The 27,680-nt window shown below is 39.4% G+C and overlaps 2 protein-coding genes across 10 annotated transcripts in view; one reads left to right on the top strand and one right to left on the bottom strand.

Annotated features, from left to right (window-relative positions):
- Positions 1–2,453: 2,453 nt before the first annotated feature.
- LOC144282483 (uncharacterized) lies at positions 2,454–8,837 on the bottom strand. The gene is made up of 2 exons (XM_077846186.1): positions 7,406–8,837; positions 2,454–2,595 (listed from the first exon to the last, which is right to left on the bottom strand). The coding sequence occupies exon 1, from the start codon at positions 8,645–8,647 to the stop codon at positions 7,658–7,660; it is 990 nt and encodes a 329-aa protein (XP_077702312.1). The 5' UTR covers positions 8,648–8,837; the 3' UTR covers positions 2,454–2,595; positions 7,406–7,657.
- The window catches only part of OTUD4 (OTU deubiquitinase 4), a 45,463-nt gene continuing 26,374 nt past the window's right edge, over positions 8,592–27,680 (top strand). The window contains exons 1-8 of one of the 9 annotated variants that reach the window (XM_077846176.1): positions 8,592–8,852; positions 13,977–14,060; positions 16,564–16,614; positions 17,577–17,639; positions 22,619–22,665; positions 23,381–23,453; positions 25,346–25,427; positions 27,173–27,305. In XM_077846176.1, the coding sequence (XP_077702302.1) occupies positions 8,694–8,852; positions 13,977–14,060; positions 16,564–16,614; positions 17,577–17,639; positions 22,619–22,665; positions 23,381–23,453; positions 25,346–25,427; positions 27,173–27,305 (692 nt within the window). In that variant the 5' untranslated portion in view covers positions 8,592–8,693. Of the gene's footprint in view, positions 8,853–8,908; positions 9,088–13,976; positions 14,061–16,563; positions 16,615–17,576; positions 17,640–22,618; positions 22,666–23,380; positions 23,454–25,345; positions 25,428–27,172; positions 27,306–27,680 lie in introns of those variants that run through there. The other 8 variants (XM_077846179.1, XM_077846181.1, XM_077846180.1 and 5 more) reach the window with 8 other exon arrangements.

The following is a 27,680-nucleotide window of genomic DNA, read 5'->3' as shown; positions in this document are numbered from 1 at the left end:
CTTTGGCCCAGGGCGCGATCCTGGAGACCCAGGATCGAATCCCACATCAGGCTCCCGGTGCATGGAGCCTGCTTCTCCCTCTGCCTGTGTCTCTGCCTCTCTCTCTCTCTCTCTGTGACTATCATAAAAAAAAAAAAAAAAAAAAAAAAAAAAGAGATTCCTGTGTCCCATCCCTTGTTACTCTGGCTCAAGAAACATGAAGTTCAAAAGCCTTGCTTTTAACTTTTTTATTATAGAAAATTTCAAACCGTGTGTAAGGTAGACATAATAGTATAATTAACACCCATGTATTCATTACCTAATTTCAACAATAATTATTTATGGCCCAATCTTTGTTCATTCATCCCCATCCTCTCCCTTCAATTTCAGTGATCTGTAGTTTTGAGTTCTCTGGGTGATTGTGATAATAAAGACACACATGGAAACACACACACACAGACATCATTAAAAAACTCAATATTATTGTAATTATATGGACATATTAAAATGTAAGCAATTTTCTATTGTTGAACATTTAGATTATCTTCAATTCTTTATAAAGAAGGACATGATGCATAACCTAATTTATATATATATATATATTTTTTTTTTTTTTTTTTAAGATTTTACTGTTTGAGAGAGAGAGAGAGACAGTGAGAGAGAGCAGGAGATGGAGGGAAAGGGAGAAGCAGGCTCCCTGCTAGCAGGGACTCAGGGCTCAATCCTGGGATCCTGGGATCATGACCTGAGCCAAAGGCAGACACTTAACCAACCCACTGAGCCACCCAGGTGCCCCAACCTAACACATAATCTTGACCAAATATCTAGACCTCAACTATAATTTGCATGATTATAAATTTTCACTCTAAATGGTTTCCTCATTGAGAGATTTATTGGGAATGCATTAAACTATGTAACAAATGTTGAAATATTCACCTAAATATGCAAAAATATTCTTAGACAGTTGGGAAATACAAAATAATCTTTAATTCTACAAAACTACAAAGAATTTATAATCCCACTGGAGATAATTCTCTGCAATGAGACTTTGTGAGTTTGCATTGGTGAGAGTAGGAATTGAGAGGTGGTAGTGGAAAGAGGGGTAAAAAAGACTGGAAATGTGTGAGTTTATATAGAGAGATGAGGGCCTCTGCCTACCTGCTTGCATAAAAGCTTCTGTCTACTGTGAGATTGCTTAGTCTTTGCAGCTTGGGAATGGTCATGTGTTCACCTCACAAGGAAGTGACAGCCATGATAAGAAACTAAACCATGATTTGATTCTTCCAATCATGCTGATAATAAGGTTTTAGGACTACAGGTCAGTGGTTTAGAACTTACTCAGTTTATTCCCTGAAGCACAGATGGGTGTTCCCTCTCCTTTCCTTTGAGTATTCATATAGGGACCGGGCAGGAGTCTCACGACATATACTTGTTTAGTCTTACAGAGCGGTCAAGCAGAGAAAGCCTGGTGCAGTTAACTAAAATGGCCAGTGGGAGATGCTCCCTGGTATGGAGCCTAGGGGGCAGGATGAAAAGGACTCAGCCACCCTAGCTCTTGGGATCCCTAACCAAACTTCTTGCAAGATCCTTCTCTAGGTTTGCCCACCTGGCACTTAGTTGTCAGTTGGTACCAGGGGCATGCCAATTTATCCTCCCTCCTTTCTTCTCTCCCTTCTTTTTAAAAAAATTTTTTTAAGTTCTTGAATTAATCTTGAGAGATACTAAGGCAGAGGAAAAAAATTTTTTTAATGTAGCAGCTGAAAGAGAATGTAGACTGGTGATAAAGTCATTGGTTGAAATGATGGAAAACTTTTTTGGAAATCCTTTAACATTCAGGATTCCCAAATTTTCAGAAAAAACAATTTCTGAACTTCTCAGGAAAAAAGAAAGTATGCTCTGTTCAACTCAGGAAGTAATTCTTACACATTTTATCTGGTCTCCAATATTACTATCTATTTAATATTGAAAGAAAAATATACTAGCACACATAGACTAAGTAGTTATAACAAGAGAATAGCAAAAAAAAGGACAGATAAATGAGTTTATTTTTCTCTCACAAAGTGACCTGAATGTGAGTGTTCCAATCCTTGATGGCAATGGAGCATGTAGTAGAAACCCTGGTTCCTTCATCTCCTGCTCTGTCATCTTTTAGGGTATATTCTTTGTGGTCGATGCTGGCTTAACTTCCACTGTTTTCTTTAAAAAAAAAAAAAAGATTTTATTTATTTATTCATGAGAGACAGAGAGGGGGGAGAGAGAGAGAGAGAGAGAGAGAGAGAGAGAGAAGCAGGCTCCATGCAGAGAGCCCGATGTGGGGATTCGATACCAGGACTCCAGGATTACTACCCGGGCGGAAGGCAGGCGCCAAACTGCTAAGCCACCCAAGGATCCCCAACTTCCACTGTTTTCAAGCCAGCTTATGGGAGGTAGGAAAAGCAGGAGAGGGCAAAAGGCTTCATCTTTAGTGAGATGACCTGGAAGTTAAGTGCATCAATTCTGTTCACATCACTGGCCTAAAATAGTCACATGGTCACATTTAGGTCCAAGGTAGGTTGAGAAATGTGGTCCAAGGCTGGGTGGTCATCATGCATCCAGCTAATACTGAGGAGAAATAAACTGAGAAATGGACTATAGTTAGTAGTTTCTAGCACATAGAGTCTGAAAGAAATAGGTCTTTCCCAACAAAACAATTTTTTGTAGGATTCAACTGCTTGAATTTTGCTTATTCTTAGATTACTCTATTTTTGTAAAGAATTTTATAAATCAAAAAAATTCCCTTCACTGGCTAGTTTATTAGAGAACTAGTATAACCATGAAGGGTATTAAATTAGTGATTATTTTCATGAATTATTTAAATATATTTTATGTCTACCTAGTAAAGAGAAATAATGGAGTATTAGATTTATATTCCTTGTTGATTGCTGTGTAATAAATTATTCTAAAATGTAGGAGCTTAATATAACAAACATTTGTTATCTCACACAGTTTCTGAGGTTAAGAATCTCAGAATTAAAGATGTCAGAGTTTAGCTCAGTGGTTTTGGGGCAGGGTTTCTCATGATGTTGCAGTTAAGATTTTAGCCAAGACTGCAGTTATCTGAAAGCTTGACTGGGTTGGAGAATTCACTTCAAAGCTAACTTGATGGCTGTTGGCAAAGGGCTCTAGTTCCCTACCTAGAAAACTTCTCTGTTAAGTCTGCTCAGGACTCATGGCAAACTGCTTCCACCAGAGCAAGAGCCTAACAGAGCAACAAGGAAGATGTATTATGATACATCTCTTATAAACTCTTTAACATTTAGGATTAAATGACAAGCTGTCACCTTTGCTTGATTCAATTGATCACATGGATCAACCTTGATACAAGGTGGGGAGATTATACAAGAATGTGAATAATCAAGAGGCAGGGATCATGGGAGCCACCTTAGAGGCTGGCTACCACAGTACCCACCTTTTATCGGAAAAAAAACCCTCCAGAAAATCTATCATTTTTTAAAACAAAAAACTTCTATCCAAAGGTTTGTATGATTATTAATTCCAAAGTTTCTCAGTGCAAACAAACTTGAGGTGTTTACTTTGTGTGCACAAGAAAAAGTTGACACATTTGCATAAGATGATTTGATTAATTTCATTCAGTTCTGAGGAGCATTCCGTCCTTCAGGTTTTATTTGATTAAAAATGTCTTTTTAAAAAGTTCTTCACTTTTGGGGTGCCTAGCTGGCTCACTTGGTAAAATATGTGACTCTTGATCTTCAGGTTGTGAGTTCGGGCCACATATTAAACATAGTGATCACTCAAAAAAATAAAGATAAAAAAAAAGAGTTCTTCACTTTGCTGTGCACACAAGGCTTCCTCAGAGTGAACATTTTCAATCAGATGTGGTTTCTTGGAAAGTTTCAGAAGTTAATGTTAATAAGGTCCTTTGAAGATGACGTTTTGTAAATTAGGGTCCAGTTTAAAGTCATAGGATCCTTTAACCTTGTCTGAACAGTGAGCTATATTTGGGGATTTGGAGTACAGAGGGTCTGTCTTGGATTAGGTCTCAAAATACATAAAGGATTTCCTTAAACAGGCCCAGGGTCAGATACAACAGGTGGTTCATTTCTAATTTTGGAATCAGAAGAAGCCAGTTGAGAGTGAGGCTGTTCTTCACTCATTTAGCAGGAGTGAGAATAATTTTGCCAAGAAGTCAAATATCGAAAACACTGGAAATGTGTTATTCTAATACTTCTGGTAACAAGCCACAATTTTAGAAGACAATATAGAATTTTGATGAATTCTGATAAAGGCTTATTGGTATTTAATAAATTTGTCTAAAAATATCAAAGATATGCATGTCAGATTCTATACTAGAATACTTATTTAATTGATCATGTACATTCTTTTTTTTTAAGATTTTATTTATTTATTCATGAGAGAGAGAGAGAGAGAGAGAGAGAGAGAGAGAGAGGCAGAGACACAGGCAGAGGGAGAATCAGGCTCCATGTGGGGAGCCTGATGTGGGAATCAATCTGGGGTCTCCAGGATCACACCCTGGGCTGAAGGCAGCGCTAAACCACTGAGCCACCCGGGCTGCCCAATCATGTACTTTCTTATTTTGGTTATACTATTGTCAGTGAATTAAATTTTTGTAATGGAAAATAAAGACATGGTAAAGGATGTATCTAGGTTCCTTTTCTTTTCAAAGTATTCAAAGGAATTTTGGGGGCTTTAGGAGATGGTGATATTACTGTATTAAAAAATATATGTGTAGGGACACCTGGGTGGCTCAGTGGTTGAGTGTCTGCCTTTGGCTCAGGTCGTGATTCCAGGTCAGGGATCAAGTCTGCATCAGGATCCCTGTGAGGAGCCTGCTTCTCCCTCTGCCTGTGTCTCTGACTTTTTCTGTGAGTCTCTCATGAGTAAATAAATAAAATCTTAAAAAATACATATATATATGTGTGTAAGCACATTTAAATAAGATTAAAATATGGTTAAGCTTTCAAATAAAAAATGTGCCTGAAGCACAGTCACCGAAGATGAAATTATTGTGCATAGAAAAGTGAGCTAAACTTTTTATTTGAATGTATTTTTAAAAAACGGGGATGCCTGGGTGGCTCAGCAGTTGAGGGTCCGCCTTCAGCTGGGGCGTGACCTCAGGGTCCTGGGATTGAGTCCCGCATCCAGCTCCTCGCATGGAGCCTGCTTCTCCCTCTGCCTATATCTCTGCCTCTCATGAATAAATAAAATCTTAAAAAAAAATAAATATAAAAAAATAAATAAATAAAAATAAATAATTAAAGCAATGTAATCATGAACTTTTTTTTTTTAAAGATTTATTTTAGAGAAAGCTTATGCACATAGGGGGAGGGGCAGAGGGAAAGAATTTTAAGCGGACCCCTTCTCACCTCGGTGGAGTGTAGAGCCCAATTTGGGGCTCTACCTCAGGACCCTGAGATCATGACCTGAGAGGAAATCAACAGTGAAATAAATGCTCAGGGACTGAATCACCCAGGTGCCTGGAACATTTCAACTACAAAATCAAGGTTGATAAATTTTCAAATGTGAAGCTCCTGGAAATATAGTTTTTTTTTTTTTTTTAAAAAGATTTATTCATGAGAGACACAGAGAGAGAGGCAGAAACAGAGGCAGAGGGAGAAGCAGGCTTCCTTTTTTTTTTTTTTTAATTTGAGTATTTTATTTTTTTTTAAGTTTTGTTTACTTATTCATAGACACAGAGAGAGAGAGGCAGAGACACAGGCAGAGGGAGAAGCAGGCTCCACGCAGGGAGCCCGATGTGGGACTCGATCCCGGGTTTCCAGGATCACACCCCAGGTTGCAGGCAGCGCCAAACCACTGCGCACCGGGGCTGCCCAGAAGCAGGCTCCCTGTGGGGAGCCTGATGTGGGACCCTAAGCTGAAGGCAGATACTCAACCACTGAGCCACCCAGGCGTCTCAAAATATAAGTTTTTTTTTTTTTAATATAAGGTTTTAATATGGCCTCAAGATACTGAGCAACGCAATCTTAACATGATATATACTGTAGATTCCCTGTAAATACATACTGAACATGAGTTTAGCTTCAGAAAATCTTTTTGAAGGAATATTAAAATAAATATTAGAAAAGGCTTAGTTTTCTTTTGGCACATCATAAAGCTTATAAAATTAATACCATAGAATCTACTCACTTTAGGAACTCAATATTTAAGCCCTACAGTTTAGATATTACTTGAATTTCTCTGGAGGTTTAAAAGGCAAAGCATGTTCAAATCTCTTTTTCTTTTCTTCTTTTTTCTTTTCTCTTCCTTCCTTCCTTCCTTCCTTCCTTCCTTCCTTCCTTCCTTCCTTCCTTCCTTCCTTCCTTCCTTCCTTTCTTTTTTTTTTTAATTTGACAGCGAGCATGAGGGGGTTGGGTAGGGGCCGAAGAAGAGGAAGAAACAGGCTCTCCACTGAGCAGGGAGGGAGCCAATGAAAAGGCAAAACCTAAAAAAACAAAACAAAACAAAACAAAAAACAAACAAAAAAAAAAAACAAAAGAAAAGGCAAAACCTGTTAAAAAAAAAAAAAAGAGATAAGCCACGTTGTAGGTAGTGGCAAAGTTGGTAATTCTTTGTGAATGAAATGAGAAATATATATGCAATGTAAATGTATATTTAAAACATTTTATTTGAGAGGGAGAGTGAGAGAGACAGCCCACAAGGGGGGAGGGCGGAGAGGCAGAGGGAGAAGCCCACTCCCCTGCCCAGCAAGGAGCCTGACTTGGGGCTTGATCTCAAGACCTTGGGACCATGACCCCAGGAGATGCTTAACCCACAGAGCCACTCAGGCGCCCTGTAATGTAGATATTTTTAAATAAAGAAAAGCAACAGGTTTGACTTGAAACTAGATTTTTCTAAAAGCGATTCCACCGCGTTTGTACAAAATGTACAAAATTTAATACTGGGACAAGAAAAAATTCATTTAGGTCACAGTAACTTTGTGTTCTCGAAAAACAGCACAATTACGCATGGACTAAACATTAAGAATTCAAAATCAGCAGCACCGAGGAAACCGAACACGGGCGTCATTAATGGCTTGCACCTAAAGTACTGAAAACAAATTTCTGAAACAGAATTTTGAGTAATTGCGTTGGATCCTGACCATCGGGCTTGCCCTGCGACCATTCCAGAGTTTACTTGACTGCACGTCTAAACCTATGGTAACCCTCCCTACACTTTCTCCCTTGCCCCAAGGCCTCAAGACCGGAGTACAGTTTATGATTAACCGTGTATCTTGAAAATTAGGACGCCAGATATGTCGTGTTTTAGCAAAGTGAATTCTGGTGTCCAAAAACCACGCTGCATGAATTCTGGGTTCTGAAGCAGAAGGTGTTTGAAGGAAGAAGGTCGGAAGCCGCAGATGCCGCCGGAAGCCGTGGCAAATCCAGCCTGGTATCACGCAATTAATCACCGGATGAATCTTTTAAGAAAAAATCTTCTTCTTCTGACCGGTGACCTCACTTTGCGCCGGGGCGCGCCGCTCCAAGGGCAGGGTGAACCGAGTCTGCGGCAAAGGCGTCGTCCGGCCGGCGTGCGGGAGCTGTACCCCTAATACCTAATCGGAGCCGGCGGTCCACGCTTGGCTTAGGGCCAGCCTGCGTCGTCCCGCACCGTGCCGGTTCCAGGGGACCTCGCCAATTAGCTCTATTTTCTGCCTGAGCCGTTAAAGCCACCTCCATGGAGACGCCAGAGGGGCGGGGGGGGAGGGGGCCGACAGGTGCGCCCTCTGTTTGGGGAGACACAAAGGGCCGGCCCACCGCGCCCGTGTCCCTGGCAACTCCACGCACGCACTCGTCGCGGCGCCGCGGCGCACTGGGCGGCCGCGCGGGCGGGACGGCGGGACGGCGGGACGGCGCGCGTAGGTAGCCGCGTGTCGGCTCGCGGACACCGTGGGCCTGCTCGCGGACGCGGGGCCCGGGAAGCGCCAGCCGGCTCCCGGCGGCGGCGGCGGCGCCCGCGCTGTAGGGACTTGTAGTCCGCGCGCCTCCCGGCACCTCCTCCGAGTAGGCCGCTCCGCGCGGCCCCGCCCGCCGCAAGCCGACTTCCTGCCGCTGGCAAGACTACACCTCCCGGCGTCCTCTCCGTTGTGCGGCCGAAAGTGAAAACAAATTCTGGGCTGCGAGGGTGCTGCCCTCCGCCGGGCGCCCCCACCGCTCCCCGCCCCTCCGGCGCCCTCCCGCGAGGTGGGGAAACGAGAGGCCGCGTCTTTTCTCTTTCGGCTTCTCCGGCTCCCAGGGCGGGGAGCGCGCGAAGGACGCAGGCCCCGCTTCCCCTGAGCCGGCCCCGCGCACGCGGGAGGCGGGGGTTTCCTCGCCTCACCCCGGCCGGGACGAGGAAACTTGTGGGCGCGGCGCCCCCCGGCCGTGTTCCTGCGCGGGGCAGCGAGGCCGCCGGGCAGCGACTCCTCACGCTCGGGGTTGGGGTTCTCTGGTTTGCCTCCCGTTGCCGCCGGGCGCGTGGTCTCCCGGGAGGCGGCCGCGTGCGCACAGCCATGCATTAGGCAGGGCTCCCCTATGCGCGCGGGGAGCGCCGCCCGCCGCCTCGGGCCGCCGCCGCCTGCCGCCGCCCGCCGAGCCCGAGCCCGAGCCCGAGCCCGAGCCCGAGCCGCCGCCCGTCGTAGGCCGGGGCGTCGAGGAGCCGGCGGCGCGGCCATGTGGGGCTAGCCCGCGCCGCGCCTGGCCTGCGGTAGGACCCGCAACATGGAGGCGGCCGTCGGCACTCCCGACGGCGTGGACCGGGGCGGCGCGGGGCCCCGCGAGGACGCGACGCCCATGGACGCCTATCTGCGGAAACTGGGCTTGTATCGGAAACTGGTCGCCAAGGACGGGTCGTGCCTGTTCCGGGCCGTGGCGGAGCAGGTAAGGGGCGGGGGGGGGGGGCGGGCTGCGGGCTGCGGTGCGGGCCGCCCACGTCTGGGGCAGCGCGTGGCGCGGCTGTCGTCACCGCGGCCCATTGTAACGCAGGAGCGGGACGCTGCCCTGGGTCTGGGAGCTGCAAATCGAAACTTGAAAACCCGTAAATTAACTGGGTGTCGTCCCCTCCGGGTGAAGAGGTAATGAGGACAACCTGTGAGGCCTGTTGAGCGCGTGTACGGTTGGTGATTGCCCGGCACTTGGCGAAATATTCTTCCACTCTGTTCCGCATTCACCTTCTCTCGGTTTTACAAGCGCAGCGTTCACGCCAGTAAACCAGATGTTTACTAGAGGAGGTGGTGCACCAGGCGTTACTCGCAGAGCCTTGTTTTTTTTCAGCTACTGGACTTTGGAATGTGGGGGAGGCTAGCCCGTCCATGTCCACTTGAATCGAGCGGAGAAATATGCAGTTTGGGAAAGGCAGTTTCTTAAAAAATATAGAATATTTTGAAAGAATTGTCTTTGAGTAGATGCTACTCTTTGTTACGCTCTGCAAGGTTTACTAAAAGTACTTTACTTCTTAAGAGTCTGTTTTGGTGTTGGGGATTCTCTAGGCTTTTGACCGAATTTTTACTTGCTAATGGGTCAACACGACTTTCTAACAGGAAGATTTTTTTTTCTTTCATTAGAGATTCTTTTTTTTTTTCCGTGTTATATAACACTGTGTAGTTGGTATGCAATACCAAAACCCATCCTATATTGAAAAATAGCTGCTGAAATAGTTGGATAAAAGTTTCACATTACTGCCCTGGTGTATATTTCATACCTTTCACAGTTTGCTTTCCTTCAGCTTAAGATCTGTTCCTCTCTTCTCTTCCCCTCCCGTGGAGTTGTTACGATTCTGTTTTTCTCCCCTATTTTGAATGCTAACTAGTTTTTCAAAATTTGTTTGTGAGTAAATGTTTTACTTAACATCTTCAGACTCCTCCGTTTTTGTTTTTGTTTTTCTGAAGAGCGGCCATTTATTTTCCAGAGGCCCTTGTTTTCACGTCGGTATCAAAATCTTTTTTTCAAATAAAATTGACTTAACTACTTAAGCTTTGCATTATATCGCAGGCATTGTCATACAGTTCTTTGTAAAACTCCTCAAATCCAGCTGTTTTTCAGTTCATTAGATTGCCCTCATTTTTAGAGATTTAGGATGCTCCAGTGCTGTGGGGTATGTTCACACACTCCCACCCCACCCTTTACTATTAGTGGATAAACAGTCTGTCCATTTGTGAATTTTTCGGATCTCCATCTGTCCTGCTGCTTCTGCCTCAGCCTCCCTGGACTCCTCAGCACCTCCGGAAGCAGAAGGAAGGAGTGGAAGTGAATTCAGGCCTTATTTTACACACAGTGTTAGCTCTAGCAAGAATTTGGTAAGGAAGGAGGTGGAAACGAATGGAAATAAGGGAAGTATGGTGCTTATTTGGTATTGGATTATCCAGATCCTGATTCCTACTGAAGTAGAAAAGTGTGTCTGATTTCAGTATCCTGTGCCATAACTGGCAAACTGGATTATACAGAAACCTCTTATTGAAGGAGGATTTCTGTTTTTAAGTAGAAAGGGGCAAAAACTAGTATCATTAAGGACTCTTTCCTCACGTCAGATAACACATTTTATTGTCTCTAGGATTTAAATCAGGCATAAGAAAACATCCCCTTCTAATTATGTGACTATGATTTTTAGTATATTAAGCTTAGAAAGCTTAATACCATGAGTTTTGAGGGAAACTTGTTTCTTCAGTAGACGTGGACTAAGGGTGTAGCCTTCATGGGGTGGGGAGGGAAGTAACACCAACCTCAGGCTTAAAGGGTGTGCTCTGTAAAAATATGTACAGAGGATTTACTTTTTTGGCGACAGCTTTTCCAGTAATACCTAAATAATTTTTTTGTTTTTAAGAAGGAGCCAGAATCTAAATGGCAGTCTTTGGGAGATAAGGTGGGGTAGAGACTTAAATTAGGGGTAGTCTTTTCCTCCAACTTACCTGATTAAATAGGCCCTTCCCTTTTTACACTTCTGGACTTGGGCCTGCAGAAGGCCTGACCTGAATCAGCTCTGTGACCATGGAGCTAAAAATAGGACGCTTTTAGAGGATTTGCTAAAGCAGTGTGTCACTTGGTCTTTCCCGGTGTTTATCACTATCTTGTCCCAAGTTAAGATCTGAAAGTCTACCATTTTCTAGGTTATTTTCACATCTATAATAATTTGCAGAGATATTTGTCTTACCGTTTGCCTTCTTAGTGTCCTTGAACTTGCACAAAGTTACACTTTTTAACAGTTGTCATTTAACTGTCCCTTGCAGTGCTTGGCTTTGTAAAGCTTCAGCACCCTTCAATTTATGGAAGTTGCTGAGAATTTTGCTTCTGAGAGACAGGCTCAGATTTTGTTTGCTAATAAGATCTTTTAAAAGAGGAGAAAAAAAAAGATACGATTGTCATTGTTTTTGATGGAAAATAAGCTTTATTCAGTTATGGCTGCCACCTGTTGCTAGGTAAATGGCTTAAAGACTATCTTCAGTTTGTCTGCCAATGGCAGGAAAGACCTATCAGACGATACTGATTTACTCAAAGTAATAATACCTTGATTCATAGTAGTGTCTAAAATTGCTCCTGTGGAAGAAATGTTGCTAAATGTCATTTGTTGAATTGGCAAAAATACTGTGGTGGTTATTTTTATATATGGACATTTCTTCCAGGGCTGAAAGCTTAGGATATATAAGTACGCTTTTAAATATTTTCCAAGATAGCAATGTAGGTACACACTCGATTAAGCTGTAAACCAGAACACTGAAAACAAACTCATTGCTACTCTTAGTTAGTACATCTTTAGGGTATCTTAATGTAATGACATAATTTGCTGACCAGACAGTTGTGCCTCTGGTTCTGTGAGTATAAAGATTTTATTTATGTTAGAGAAAGTTGGGGAAGGAGGGGGAAGGGCGGGGAGAGTACAAGCCTGGGAAGGGGCAGAGGGGAGGGAAAGGGCGGAAAATCTCAAGCAGGCTCTAGTGTGGACCTCTGTTTTATGACCCTGAGATCAAAGATCATGACCTGTGCTGAAACTAAGAGTTGGATGCTTAACTGAGAGCCACCCAGGGATCTCTCTAGTACTCTTAAGTATAAATGAATACTCTCTTGGCTGTTACCCATAGAGACCTGTAAAATGTGCAGCAGGAGCCTCCCTTTTCCTGAATTCTCTGCTCACCTTCCACATGAGGAGGAATCACTTATTTGGACCTGTAACTTTTTTTTTTTTTTTTAAGATTTTATTTATTCATCAGAGACAGAGAGGTAGAGACTTAGCAGAGGGAGAAGCAGGCTCCCTGTGAAGAGCCCAATATGGGACTCGATCCCAGGACCCTGGGATCATGCCCTGAGCCAAAGGCAGATGCTCAACTCCTGAGCCACAGGCGTCCCAGGACCTGTAATTCTCTTTTTTTAAAATTTATTGTATTTTATTTTATTTTTATTTTTTTAAATTTTATTTATTTATTCATGAGAGACACAGGCAGAAAGAGAAGCTGACTCCATGCAAGGAGTCTGACATGGGACTCGATCCCGGGTCTCCAGGATCACACCCTGGGCTGAAGGCAGTGCTAAACTGTTGAACCACCTGGGCTGCCCAGACTTGTAGCTCTTTATATTGACATAATTTCTCAAGAGCCTTATTAGGAGTTTGACGTGGTTATTTTAAATGTTTCAGGGTTTGTTCTCCCCACCCCTGATCCTTTAGGGATACCAAGAGCACCTTCATTTGAGATACTCACTAATAGAAAATAATTTCAATCTTTTAAGCATGATAAAATGTTGGAGGCTAGCCAAAAAGGGTTCTGAAGCATTTGATAATACTAGGTTGTTTCAAACCAAAGCTTCAGCATTTTATTAAGAGACAAAATGCTAAGAAGTTATCCTTATGTTGAAGTAGTTTAACAAGAATACAAAGGCTACAAAAGGAGAGAATTGGATCATCTTTGTAGTGTGGCTTATTTCAGTTGGTGCTTTAAGCTTTTAGGCCAGGGCTTTTGGCTGGCTGTTGGTAGAGTACATGGCTGTTGGTCTCAGGGTTGTGAGTTCAAGCCCCCTCTTGGGCATGGATCCTACTTAAAAATAAAAGATTTTTGGGCCTAAGAGCAAATTTCAAGGCTATTGGGCTGACAGCACATAGCAACATGTTTGCATCGTATGTGCTGCTCACTTGGCTGTTTTGAGTTGCGTAAGCCTGACACCTAAGGATTTGAGAATGAGTACTTTAATTTTTCTGAAACCCCTAGTGGACTTAAATTTCTACAATAGGCAAGTAATTCCAAATTATTGGGAAAAAAATCTAATTCTTCCAGGCTTGCCTTTTTTTTTTTTTTTTTTTAAGATTTTATTTATTCATGAGAGACACAGAGAGATGCAGCGACATAGGCAGAGGGAGAAGCAGGCCCCATGCAGGGAGCCAGATGATTATTCTTACAGACTTAATGTCCTAAAGAGGATTCCTGTTGAAGTTGCCTACTCTCTTTTCCAACAAGCATAGGATGAAGCTAAGCACTATGTAGCAGGGATTCTGTTAGTCTGCTTTGTGAAGAGGAAAGCTATAAGAGGGTTGGTCAGGAGAGGAAAAGCACGTTAAGTTTACAAAGATTTCCTCACAGGAGTGACCTAAAGGAGAAATGGTAATAAGCTTTTCATAAAATGACTTAAGGAGTAACCCTGATTGTGTGTTATGTCCTCTGGGTAGAGGAAGAGGTGAGAATGAATAAAGATTTAGAAATTACTGAACAGTGGGAGATCCCTGGGTGGCTCAGCGGATTAGCACCTGCCTGCGGCCCAGGGTGTGATCTGGAGTCCTGGGATCGAGTCCCATATCAGGCTCTTTGCATGGAGCCTGCTTCTTCATTTGCCTCTCTCTCTCTCTCTCTCTGTATCTCTCATGAATAAATAAATAAAATCTTTAAAAAAAAAAAAGAAATTACTGAACAGCAAATGGGGAGAGACCCATATCTGTTATGAGGTTATGTAGGGTGTGAAAGTGCTAGCTTGTAACTTAAATCCTCTCTTAACAAAATGTGTAATAGCTGTGTTGCTTTTCCTTTTCAGGTGTTGCACTCTCAGTCTCGCCATGTGGAAGTCAGAATGGCTTGTATTCACTATCTTCGAGAGAACAGAGAGAAATTTGAAGCGGTAATTTATAATTTTAAACATGGAATGGTGTCTTGAGTTTACATTTCAACCTTTGGAAGTGGTCTAGTAGGAGTTTCACAGGCTAGATCTTAATCAGGTTATGAAAAAAAGAACTTAAAAATAACTGCCTTATTGAATTTAAATCCAGTTATATTCAATTGTGGTATTTTTAGGCTGTATTGTGATTTTCATTTCTTTAGACATTGAGAAAGCTCTGATAGTTAAGAGACTGAGCTGTGGAAGATGGAAGGATGACTTGGAGAGGAGAGAATCTTGCATGTTAAGAGTGAGCTTTGTCATGGTCAGGGGATTGGGGGGTCATGGTTAATAGTTTTCTGTGAGTGGTAGATAACCCCCTATGGATTTAAAAAATTTCAGACTTGGAGTATAAGAAATATACTGAGCATAGTTAATACTGAGCCTTTATCAGAAGGCATTTATAGGTTTTTAATTTTCAGGGTTCGTCAATGTGAATCACATCAGAACACTGTAATTATGTAAATAATGATTGATAGTACTAGAATGTTGTTTAACAACTTACTGTAATTTCTTAGTAGTATGTAGTAGGCTGTGAAATAATATGCCACAGTGGCCTGTTTTCGTTTTACATTGAAAACCTTAATAGGATTTACCAGTTACTGGTTTTATGACCTACAATTACATCATCTGACTTTCAGGGATATTTTTCCCCTTTGACTGCCAAAAAAACATTGACACCTTGCAAATAACTCAATTCTAAAACTTAACAGGTAAATAGTTCTTAACTTGGATTTTGGGTTGGTGTTCCTATATTCAAACTAGATGTTACTACTGGTGACATTCTGGGTGTATTTGGGTACCACGTTATAAGAAAGATAGTAATAAATATTCTAGGAAGGAGGGTTGCCCACAAATCAGGAGATTTGAGAACTTGTTCTACAAAACGGAACCTGGTAATGTCTTATCTGGAGGATAGATAAGAATATTGGGGTGTAATATTAAAGGGGGAGGGGTAGAGAGAGGTGGAGTGCTCTTTAAGTATTTTAGAGAAATTACAAGTGAATTAATCATTATTATTGGTCCCAGAGAGTAGAACACTGTTGACAGTAATGGAAATTGCTTTCATTGGTTGAGCACTTCCTATGTGCCAGGCATTATTTAAGTTCTTTGCATATATTTATTTAGTCCTCAACAGCCTTTGATCAGAGGTTGAAAGTTCCAAGGGAAGTAGTTTCACTTTCCTTTTGTAATTTATAATAAGTACCCTCAAACAATTCTTATTGGCCAAAATTGGAAAACGCTGTCATGGGAAGGAGGGTGGGGTGTGTGGTTTGTTTGATGACAGTGTTTAGTCAGAGTCTAGATGGATACTTTCTGATTAGAAAGGAGAATCTCATATTGGTTGCAGGTCTCATATTGTGTCAGAATGCTGCTTAGATCTCTTCCAACTTTAAGTGGTTCCGTGGGTTTATTTTTTTCCCCAAGAGTATAAATAATCACCTAATACAGAATTGTGATTGGTGGGATATGTAAAATATATGGCTATAAAATACTGATTGACAGGATATTTAAAATATATGGCTGTTTTATTATAAACATGTGTTGAAACTTAGGATACTTTCTGGGAATTTGACAGCGCACAATCTATAAAAGGATTAATCTCAATCTCAAAAGAAATCCTTGGATGTTAAAAAGATTTTTATAGACTGGAGGGAGTACTTTCATGTCTTTAAGTGTATCACTTTGCTGAATTAACTGGGACTGTAAATAAAATTGAATTTGGTGTTATAGACGAATGTCTTTTAGAGATTTCACAGTTAAATTAGTGTGATGGCTAACAAAAAACAGCTTGAGTAAACTTTTTATGTTAAACAATGAAGCAGGCTGTGTTAGAAAAATCTTTTTGGTTCTTCAAAATATCTTGCATTATTCTCATCTGTGTTTTTAGTGTGACTGAACTATGAGACAATATTCATGTCTGTATTAGTAAAGTAATATTCCTTAGCTAGTATATTGTCTTTAATTCTGTTCTCCATGTTGGCCATTACTAAAGCAATTTGTGTATTTCTCTGTTCATAATGTGACCGACAGTAACCTTGAATTGCCTTCTCCCTCAGTCTGCAATTCCTTCCTGGGCTCAGGGCCCTCTATAAACAGGTGTCTACTTGAGTTCTTCTCTCACTCTGTTCTCCCCATCAAGTTGTCCAGTTGTTGCTGGCTGGTTGGTTTCTGTCTTCTCAGTATGGTGCTCACTGCCTCTTTACTCTACATTGTACCTGCGTACCTCCACGGTCCTGTCCAGGAAATCTTTTCCGATAATGTTTCCTTTTTAAAATTCTTTTCTATGTTTATAATCTTTACTTAGTGATTTTTATATATTTTAATAATTAGATTGTATACACATAAATATATATATTACTATTACTGTTGTATCCAACGTTCACATGAGAACTCAGTAATTCACAATGAAAAGGTTTTTTGTTTTGATGTATTTCTGATAGCTTTTTTTTTTTTTTTTTTGCAGTTTATAGAAGGGTCATTTGAAGAGTATTTAAAACGTTTGGAAAATCCACAGGTATGCAGTGGTTCTGTAATATATTTCTATTTTTTATATTTTGAAGTATGTATTTAAAGTTCATTAGAAGGTATACAGTGTATGGAAGTACTGTTTTTCATAAATATTTCTTAGTTGCATATTTTGGGTAGCATTTAACTGGAAAACGGTTGGAGCTGTGTACTGGATGTTGCCTCAGTAAGGACAGAGTCATGCTATCTTTTTTTTATTTTTTTATTTTTTATTTTTTTATTTTTTTGTTTTTTTTGTGCTATCTTTATCATAATGTTATCTGAATGTAGCATTAAAAACCTACAATAACAGTGGTGATAATATTTAGGATACTGTATTGGTATGGGTATTGGGCTTAATGGACAGGGTATAGGATTTGCTTGCTTCTTTAGGCCACTGAGAAAACACGTTCTTTTATGGAGGTTCCATTTCCCATCAGCAGCTTGAGAAGGAGGAAGAAACCACTGAGAGGAAAAAGATGGCACTTCCCCCAGTCCTGCTGTGCCATACTTTTCTCAGTCATGATGAAATTAAAATAATTTGTCTATTTTTTTTCTGCTTACAAAACTAATATTCTCCCTATAAAGATCCAAATATCATGAAATGTCACATGGAATGCTGGAAGAAACTAAGGAGTCAGGGAGGGAGGGAAAGGAATAATAACATAGGAACCGGGTGTTTGATTAACAACTGGTGTCTCCTTTTGATTCTCTGAAACTAATGTGAGTCCTTGTTGAGTGCCAAGAATTGAAGACACTCTGGGGATGCAGAGGTAACTGGGTTTTGGGTGCTGTTTTCAGGACTTTTCCCTGTGGTAGGGAAAAATAACTAATAGAAGTGAAAAGCGTGGTCATAAGAAGTCTAAATAGGTTTTATAGGCATTCATAGTTTTATTTTTACCTAGGTAGGCAAGAGGTAGTGGGTTGGTATTTGAAGTCTGACTAGATTCTGAATGAGAATCTATCTTCTAGGAAGGGAAAATTGTGAGCAAGGCAGATTCAGAAAGCAGTTCAATTTGCATGGAGTATGCGAAGGTAAGAGTAAGAAATTCAGAGGGCAGGCTGTGGGATGGATCATGGAAGAGCCTTCACTGCTAGTTTGGAGCTTATGCTTTAGGCTAGCATTTCTCACAAGTGTCAGCTATAAACTGTCTGCATCAGAATTTCCCGAAGTGATTGTAAAAATGCAGATTCCCTAATCAGGTCTATTCCAGACCTGAACCAAAGTCTATGTCTGCGGCCTGAGTATCTGGTATGGAGAAATCTTTCAAATTTTTTGATGCAGGAAGTGAGTATATCACTGCTGAGAACCAAGAATAGTGCCTAGCATCCTTGTTGGCTCTCTGGTTGAATAGAAGAATATTGTGCAGAGGTGGTTTGGAAGTGGATGAGACCAGAGGTGGGAAGACCAATTGCATGGTTTAAAAAAAAAAAAAAAAAGAGTTTAATACATGGAAAAATGTGCACAGTACATGCAGTGTAAAAAAGGAAGTATTATGTTACTCCAGTTTTGGAGACAGATACCCTCTGAAGGCTTTTTCACTAAGTCCATACCTTATTCCATTTTTATTTCTGTCATTTCAATAAGTTTTGCCCACATCTTATGGTCACAAATACCATTTTCCTGAGGTTTTAATTTTTTTTCTCTTACCTTAAAGCCTCTTTGAAGACAAGGATTGGATATTTTATTGCTTTTGAGCTTTTCATAGTTACCTTTTAATTTGGAGTGCTGAACTGATTTGTGTGTATGGTTTGACTGTTAAATCCACATGCATTTTATGGAACATACAGGAAGAGCAACACTAGAGTGTTATCTCTATGTAGTAATGTTCTTGGTGATTTTTACTCTAAAGGAAATGACAAAGTCTGTTTATTAACTGCCCCTCCACCTTTTTTTTTTTTTTTTTTTTTAAAGTAAGCTCTACCCCCCACGTGGGGCTTGGACTCATGACTCCGGATCAGGAGTCACAAGCCCTACTGACTGAGCCACTCAGCTGCCCCCTGTGCATTAACTTTTTAATCAAGAAAAATCTCACAATTTTTTTTTAAGATTTTATTTATTCGTGAGAGACGCACAGAGGGAGAAAGCAGGCTCTCTGTGGGGAGCCTGATACAGGACTTGATCCTGGGATCTGGGATCACAACCCGAGCCAAAGGCAGACACTCAGCCACTTAGCCACCCGCCCCCGCCCCATGTTTTTTATAGTAATCTTTGTGTAAGCAGTTCAGACTGTCAAGCTGTGAAGTTCTGAGAAAGGGTGGACATGATGAGAATGGAGAGAAAGGGGATAGAGGGGAGGAAATGAGGTAGTGTGAACTGAGACTGATTTGGGAGTCCGTAGGAGAAGGAGGAGGGAAGTTGCTATGGTTTTGAGCACCTGGGACAGGTCTCCTTCCCAGGATGCTGGCTGACCAGTTTTTTTATTTTCACGACCTCCCCCTTCCCAGACTGATCAGATTTCTCCTCCAGATGTTTTAGGACCTTCTGAACAGTTGGGTTTGTGCTTTTTAAAGATTTTGTTTATACGTATGTATGTACACATGCCACATGGATGGGGGCAGAGGGAGGGGGAGAAACAGATTTCCTGCTGAGTGTGAGCCCAGTGATGGACTCCCGTTACAAGACCCTGGGATCATGACCTGAGCCAAGGTCTGACATTTAACTGAGCCACCCAGGAGCTCCCTGTGCTTCTTTATTAGCAGCATATATTTATGTCTTTATTTTTCTTTTTTCCTGATATATGGGATGTATGAAATGAAAGAGAAATATAGTTGATAGATTCTTATGTTTTGCTCAGTTTGCAGAGAAAACATCTTTATTCTTTACTTAAAATGCCAGTGGAACATTTTGAAAAATGCCTCAAACTTTTTGTAAGAATATATTTTTGTCACTTTATGGAGGTAAAAATGACATAGTGAAATTCACCAATTTTAAGTGTATAATTTGATGAGATTTGACAAAGGTATACGGTTGTATAACTACCACTACAAACACAATGGGACATTTCCATCACTTCACAAAGTTCCCTGTGCTCTTTTGCACTTAATCCCTTTTTCCCACCTTCTGGTTGTTGGCAATCATTGATATGCTTTGTTAAGTTTTGCCTTTTCTAGACTATATATAAATGGAATGATATAGTTTATAGTCTTAGGTATCTGGCTTCTTTCAGTTAGCCTAATGAAAACACATGGAGACTCATCCATGTTATTGTTGGGTGTATCAGTCGTTGGGCTCCTTTTTATTGATGAATGGTTGTTCATTATACGGATGTACCGGAATTTGCTCGTCCATTTATCATTTTATGAATATTTGAGTTCTTTCCAGTTTTAGACTGTTTCATGATTAAAACTGCCAAGAATATTTGCCTATAAGTGTTCATGTGGACATATGTTTTCTTTTCTCTCGGATTAACACTTAGGAGTGGAATTGGTCTGTCATATGGTGAATTTATGCTTAACTTCATGAGAAACTGCCAAACTCTTTCCAAGTGGCCCTGCCATTTTACTTTCTCATTGGCAATGTACAAAAATTTCAACTGTTCTATGTCTTTGTTAACATTCAGTCTTGTCAGCCTATGAAATTGTAGCTGTTCTGGTGGTTGTGTAGTGGTATGTCATGATGGTTTTAACTTACATTTATTTCTCTAATGTTGAACATTTTTTCATGTGCTCATTTGCCATCCATGTATCTTTGTTGGTGAAGTGTCTGTTCAAAGATTTTGCCCATCTTTTGTTATGCTGGTTTTATTGTAAGAATTTGTAAGAATTCTTTTTACTGGATATAAATTCTGTATTGGATATGTAGTTTTCAAATATTTTCTTCTAACTTTATCTTTTCATTTTCTTAATGGCATCCTTAGAAAGGTTTGTTTTTAGTAACTATTGAACATTTAAATTCGATGTTTTTGATCTAGTTCATTAGTTAAAACAGATTTCTATTTTATTTACTTATTTATAGGTTTTATTTATTTATTTATTTATTTATTTATTTATTTATTTATTTATTTATTCATGAGAGACAGAGAGAGGCAGAAACACAGGCAGAGGGAGAAGCAGGGTCCATGCAGGAAGCCTGATGTGGGACATGATCCCGGGATCACCCCAGAACCGAAGGCAGATGCTCAACTGCTGAGCCACCCAGGTGTCCAGTTTAAAACAGATTTTATAGAAATGCTCATTGTCACCTACCATAAGGAAGTATGTTAAACATTGTAAGAAGTGATGAGTAAATAAAATTACAGCTTTAAGTTGGAAGACAATGGTAGAACATAGGTACTTTTTGTAATTTAAAATTGACCGTGGTTAGAGAAGATACTATGATAGCCATTGTTTAACTAGACTACAACAAATTTATTCTGGAGATTAATAAGCACTTATAAAATAGTTCATTATTTGAGAGATGATATTATGTTGACAGTAATAGAATAATTTTCCTTTTTTAAAAGTGATTTAACACCTTTTGTATGGAGTTAGATGTAGCTTATGTTATATAAGCAAACTGGTTTGAGTGAAGATTTTCTCTACAGCAGAATGTCGCTTGTAGCAGTTTATGAGAAGCCATGATTGTTTGGCAGAGACCTATTTAAAGAAATCTATTTTAATATATCGTACCCATTTCATTTTGAAAATCAGAGTCAACTTTTAAGAACTATTAGAATGAAAAATCTCTAGGGGAAAGATTATCCTTGCCCGAGATAAAAATATCTTTTCCTTACCTCAAATTTCTTTTCTTTAAAGGAAAAAGTAGCAGCATTCACTTACCATAGCTTATTATTTTTAGTGTGTCTTGATATTAAGTCTTTAGTAATTTCACAAGTAGTATAGGAATGCATTCTTACAGTAAAAGATTTAATACAGAATAAAGAGTGAAAATACTTCGTTTTCCCTCATCTTGGATTTCCTGTCTCCACTGTCAGATTAGGATGTATCCTTCTAGTCCTCGTACACCTGCACATACATGTATTAAAGTACCTTTTTGTTTCTTTTACCCAAATGGGTTTTTTTTTTTTAATGATTTAATTAATTCATTTTAGAGAGTGAGTGTGTGCACGAATGAGCAAGGGGAGAAGTGGAGGGAGAGAGAGAATCTCAAGCAGACTTTGCTGAGCATGGAGCCTGACTGAGGCTCGATCAAGTGCCCCATGACTGACTTCTTATACTTAATAGTCTGACTGATCTTTCCAAGTCAGTTTATATAGGTATACCTCATTCTTAAATGATTGCATGGTGTGTCATACGTGGTGTGGATGAACCATAAATTATTTGATTATTCCTTTCCTATTAGTAAAATATGTAGGCTTTCTTTAAAAAAAATTTTTTTTAAACTATTACAAATAGCTACAGTGAACATCTTTGTTTATGTACACTTTTGTGGACATATGAAATACTTTAGGATAGATACACAGAATTTGAATTGCTGGGTCAAAGGGTATATGTAGATACTTAAAATTTTGATATATACTGGCTGTTTCCTTCTAAAAGGCTTAAAGATGTAAAGTGACTCCTCTAGGGCTGTAGTGACTATAGAATTTCTATCTCATGTCAGAAAGATTGCTAGCACACTGTTTTCTTTGTACTTTTAATTACCCTAAAAATAACAGACCTACTCCTTTTTTATCTTTTCTGATTCCTGAGTTCTCCTTCTATTCAACATCTAATTTTTTGGGCATATAACATGTTCCAAGCTCTGTCCTGGGTGCTAGGAGGTTAGAGGACAAAGCCCTTGCCTTCAGCAGGTTCTCCACTTGGAGATGCCACTCCATGGTCTTAACACAACAATAGGAACTATCATGTCACCTTGTGTTACTGAGTATTTTCATAACATAGGCTTAGGCTATTTTTTTTAAGTAGCTTTTTAGTTATATAAGGTCCATTTTATATACGTGTTTTCATAATCAATACTAATAATATTATTGGGCTTTTTCTAGCTCATTAGGTATATTGTACAAAAGTATATATTAAGGTATTGTAGAAGTATGAGATACTTAAGTGACAACTTTTTTCTTCAATTACAGGAATGGGTTGGACAAGTGGAAATAAGTGCCCTTTCTCTTATGTACAGGTAAGCACTGTAGTAACATAAGTAAAAGAGTGAGTGGGAAATTAGCGTATTCCATTATATTAAAATTATTAAAATAGCAAAACAGTTTTATGCCTTGATTGTGAAATATCTTTTCTAATTAAAAAAAAAATTAAGTGCACCAATTAGATTTTGACATTAAATATGCCAGCATTTAGAAATTGTAATTCTCAAAATATTTTTGGAAAGGAGTACAGACATTTTTCCAGGCTTATAAATATGATTATCACTTATTAACTTGATAGAGGAATGATTTCCTACTTTGTCAGGGCTGGTAGCATCAGATAGCCACTAGAAACAGGAAAAACACCATATTACTATTAAACTACGTTTGGGAGAAGAGCAGGTGAATGCTTTATTTTTTCGTTTTGAAATGTCTGTATAAAATTTTGTCTTCACAATTTCTGTTATTTTAGAGTCTCTTTTTAGAATTATATCTGAAGTTAATGTATTTGAAGTTTTACTTTTTTATTTTTTATTTTTTTAATTTTATTTTTATTTTTTTGAAGTTTTACTTTTTTAAAAAGGTACTTTCATATTGGTGTTTTTACAACTTACTGTATTTACTATCTTGTTGACTGCTCTATACTGCCTGGAACATGGCTTCGCACATATTAGGCTCTTCGTGAATGAATGAACAAATGTTTAAATCAAGAAATATGTTTCCTGAGAAGTAATTGCTAAATTTTATTTTCAGGAAAGATTTTATTATTTATCGGGAACCAAATGTTTCTCCTTCACAAGTAACTGAAAATAATTTTCCTGAGAAGGTAAGAATTTTTCTAAGTGTTTCTAAAGAATTTAAGTAAAAGAAACACTTACCACCTTGACCTTCTAAGCTATAATTTTAAGGTGACCTTTTGAAATACTTTTGTAGGAACATTATGATAATTTTATTTAAAGTTCCTGTTAATCATTATTGAGTCATATTTTGTATTTGTTTTTTTCCCCACAAATCACTGTGTTGAATGCTATCAGAACATTTCACGAGAGGGAAAAATCTTGAGATACTAGTGTACATTATTAACTAGACTGTTTTGCATCACTATAAACGTCAAGTAGTAAAATAACTTGTGAAAGCAAGTTCTGCCATTGTTTCCAAAAATACTTGGGTAATAGTAATATATTTTTCCTTACAAAGATAACTTACTGGTTGAGGTGTTATTATCTAGTCATAAACTGCAATCAACTGAAAAATTATTTGAGGACTAGAAAGGGAAAAAAAAACCCTCAATTGATTCATTGTTAAGAGAACTTTGTATTAATTAGCTGTTTTGGAATCATCCAGGCCAAGTTGAAGTGTTTTGTCATCATGCTATGGTAAGGGGGAGGGGAATTGAGTGAAGTAACTACCTTTTATAAAAAGGATTTGAGAGTTTCTAGGGTGCTTGGCTCTTTATTAGGCCTTTCCCATATAGGTTTTGGAATATGACATAATCCAAACAAAATCAGTGTTTATTTCTCCTTGCATAAGTAATTGACTATTTATTTAAATTTTTAAAAAATATTTTATTTATTCATGAGAGACACATAGGGAGACACACAGAGGAGAAGCAGGCTCCATGCAGGGAGCCTGATGTGGGACCTGATCCCCGGACCCCAAGATCACGCCCTGGGCCGAAGGCAGGCGCCAAACCACTGAGCCACCCAGAGATCTCCAGTAATTGACTATTTAGAAAGGACTTTAAAACTATAAAGCAGCGGGCAGCCCGGGTGGCTCAGCGGTTTAGCGCCACAGTCAGCCTGGGGCGTGATCCTGGAGACCTGGGATTGAGTCCCCTGTCGGCCTGCATGGAGCCTGCTTCTCCCCCGCCCCTGTCTCTCATGAATAAATAAAATCTTTAAAAACAAAACAAAACTGTAAAGCAGCAGAAAAAAATTGACTTTTGATTGTGCCTCTCAGAGGTAAGCATCTTAATAAGGTTTTGGAGTATTTAGTATTTTCTTACATCTTTTAACTGTCTTGTTTTTTAAGTAGTTGAAATTGTGTTGTGTATATTTTTTGTGATCCCATAAGCATTTCCCCAGGTCATTAAGAACTTTTTGATTTAATAGCTGTGTAACATTTTAGCATTGGATATACCATAGTTGACCACATCAAAGCCTAGGTTGCTCTAAAATAATCTTTTTCTTTTCTTTTCTTTTCTTTCCTTTTCTTTTCTTTTCTTTTCTTTTCTTTTCTTTTCTTTTCTTTTCTTTTCTTTTCTTTTCTTTTCTTTTCTTTTCTTTTCTTTTCTTTTCTTCTTTTGTAAAGATTTTATTTATTTATTCATGAGAGCCACAGAGAGAGAGAGAGGCAGAGGCAGAAGCAGGCTCCTTGCTGGGAGCCCAATGGGAGACTTGATCCCAGAATTCTAAGATCAAACGACAGGCAGAGGCTCTCAACCGCTGAGCCACCCAGGTGGCCCAGTAATCTTTTCTTTTAAGTAAGCTCCATGCCCAGCATGCAGCCCAACTCGGGGCTTGAACTCTGGATCCTGAGATCTAGAGCTGGGCTGAAATCAAGAATCAGACGCTTGACTGACTGAGTCACCGAGGCCCTCCTAAAATAATCATTTTCTATTTGGAAATTACTAGCAATTCAGAAAAATTTGAGATAAAAGTTTCTATGTAAGTTTCATAAATGAAGGACTGAAAGGTGTCTTTAATTTTTTCCTTTCAGGTATTACTGTGTTTTTCAAATGGAAATCATTATGATATTGTCTATCCCATAAAGTATAAAGAGAACTCTGCAATGTGTCAGTGTGAGTATCACCCTTGTGTTTGTATAGGGAGTTCTATTTCTAAGCTATACAGTCTTAAATGCAAACAAGTCTGTTTTGTTGTATACAAAGATATACTAAGAATCTTAGATTAGGAAAAATACTAATACTGTAATAAAAACATGTTTGACTAGGGAAAAATGGAGCTAGTAGCTTGAGTTTGACTTGTAATTACAGAGTTCTTTCCTGCAGTAATTCATTTCAGTAATAGAGACACACAGAGAGAAGCAGAGACATAGGCAGAGGGAGAAGCATGCTCCATGCAGGAAGCCTGATGGGGGACTCGATCCTGGGACTCCGGGATCATGCCCCGAGTCAAAGGCAGATGCTCAACTGCTGAGCCACCCAGGTGTCCCCATATGTGTTTTTAAAGCTGTTGGTCTAGGGCTTGAAAATCTGAATAAGCAAATCAAGCATGTATTTGATTGATTTGCCTCTAGAACAGGGTTTCTTAATCTTGGCACTACTGACATTTTGGGCCGGATAATTCTTTAGAGCTGTTCTGTGCATTGTGGGATGTTTAGTAGTATCCCTGGCATGTACCATGTAGAGAGCTCTCTTTTCCATTGCAACAAACAAAACAAAATCTCTTCACATTTTGCCAGGAATTTCCTGGAAGGATAAAAATCCCCTCTTCTTCCCAAGTTGAGAATTACTGCTCTAGTAGTTCCTTTCTACATTCTTACCCTTTATCATCTGTCTGACAAAGTGCACATCACTCATACAGAGCATCAGTGCTAGGAATGTAACAAATTTTTCCTCCTTTGTTCAGCTAGTGGTGATCAGTAAAGATATGTGTAATGTGTAATGCAATTTTAGAAATTGATGGATCTGTTTTAAGTTGTGAAAGTCTAGCTGTCTGTATCCTGGACTATGTCCTCCTCTCCCAACTGGTTAAAATCTAGACATTTCAGCTTTCGAAAGGCTAGCTCATAGCCTACCTTACCTGTACTTCTCAGTGCCTGTGGGTTGGATGATACCAGGAATGGAAGAAAGGTGATCTGTGAGAAGGTGGTCTCCTTGGGGACTCATTTAGAGGGTGGGCACCTATTGTTGATGAATTTTTAGTTTCATAAAGATCACTGCAGTATAACCAAGTGAGAATCCCAGATACTATGTGTAATGTCTTTGTGACTGTTTGGTAATCTATATTTTCTAGAGGTTTTGTTTTGTATTTAAAGCAAAAAAAGTTGATTATGCTTCTTTCCTTTCATGGCTGCTCAGAATGCATTTTTTGATAGTTGTCTTTTGAGTCCCTCATGAAAAGTTATCCTCTTCTAGGAATTTTAATGTTTCTGTCCATGTCTCTTAAGGTTGAGCAGGTTGTGTGACCTCTAATTCTCAAGTTTCCTAATCTGTACTGTTAGAATAATAATACTTTGCTGTGCCAGGGATTAAATATGAATATATGTAAAGGCTTTGCACAGTGCATGGAATGCAGTAATTGCTCAGTATGCATGTTTAGGTTTTACTGTCATACTTGTTTCATGGTTGTGATACCTTTTTGTGTTTTAAAATGGCAGTATTTTATGTAATGATTTCAAATTAATTACAGAGATAGAAATTCTAGTTGTTCTCTAGGTAACTTTTTGGTTAAATTGTGTTATTGATCATAAAATGTTATAGGTCCCCTAGTTAGGATTTTGGAAACCTGTGCAATAGATATTGTCAATTTTGTGTTAAAACATAAAATTAATGTTGCATAATATTTCTCTTATTAATTGCAGCTCTCCTTTATGAATTGTTGTATGAGAAGGTATTTAAAACTGATGTTAGTAAAATCTTGATGGGACTAGACCCCTCTGAAGTAGCTGATGAAAACAACAGTGAAATATCAGATTCAGAGGATGACAGTTGCAAGTAAGAATGAATTTAAGTCCTAAAATACAGTGCCCTGTAAAGAAACAGTTCAATAAGGAATGTGAGGCATGCAGTTGCCTCACATATTGAGGTATCATGTATTCCTAAGATATAGCAGTTTGCAGTATAGGTTTCTTTTTTCTTGCCACTGATTTAATCTAATTTTTATTACAGGACTGTGTTTGAAAGTTGATGTTTTTGGTTGATAGGCTCTATTTCTACACAATCTAGATGTATATGTGTATAATAGATTAAGCCTTGCCTGTATGTATTGTAAAATTTTTAAGGTTAACATGTCATTTGTTTGCATATCCAGTGATGAAAAAAATGACCATTTTATTTCTGTGACCGTTATTGTTTCCACTTTAGATAATG

The sequence above is a fragment of the Canis aureus genome, chromosome 13 (assembly GCF_053574225.1).
Source record: "Canis aureus isolate CA01 chromosome 13, VMU_Caureus_v.1.0, whole genome shotgun sequence".
NCBI classification, from domain to species: domain Eukaryota; kingdom Metazoa; phylum Chordata; class Mammalia; order Carnivora; family Canidae; genus Canis; species Canis aureus.
This window is presented reverse-complemented; position numbering and strand designations above follow the sequence as displayed.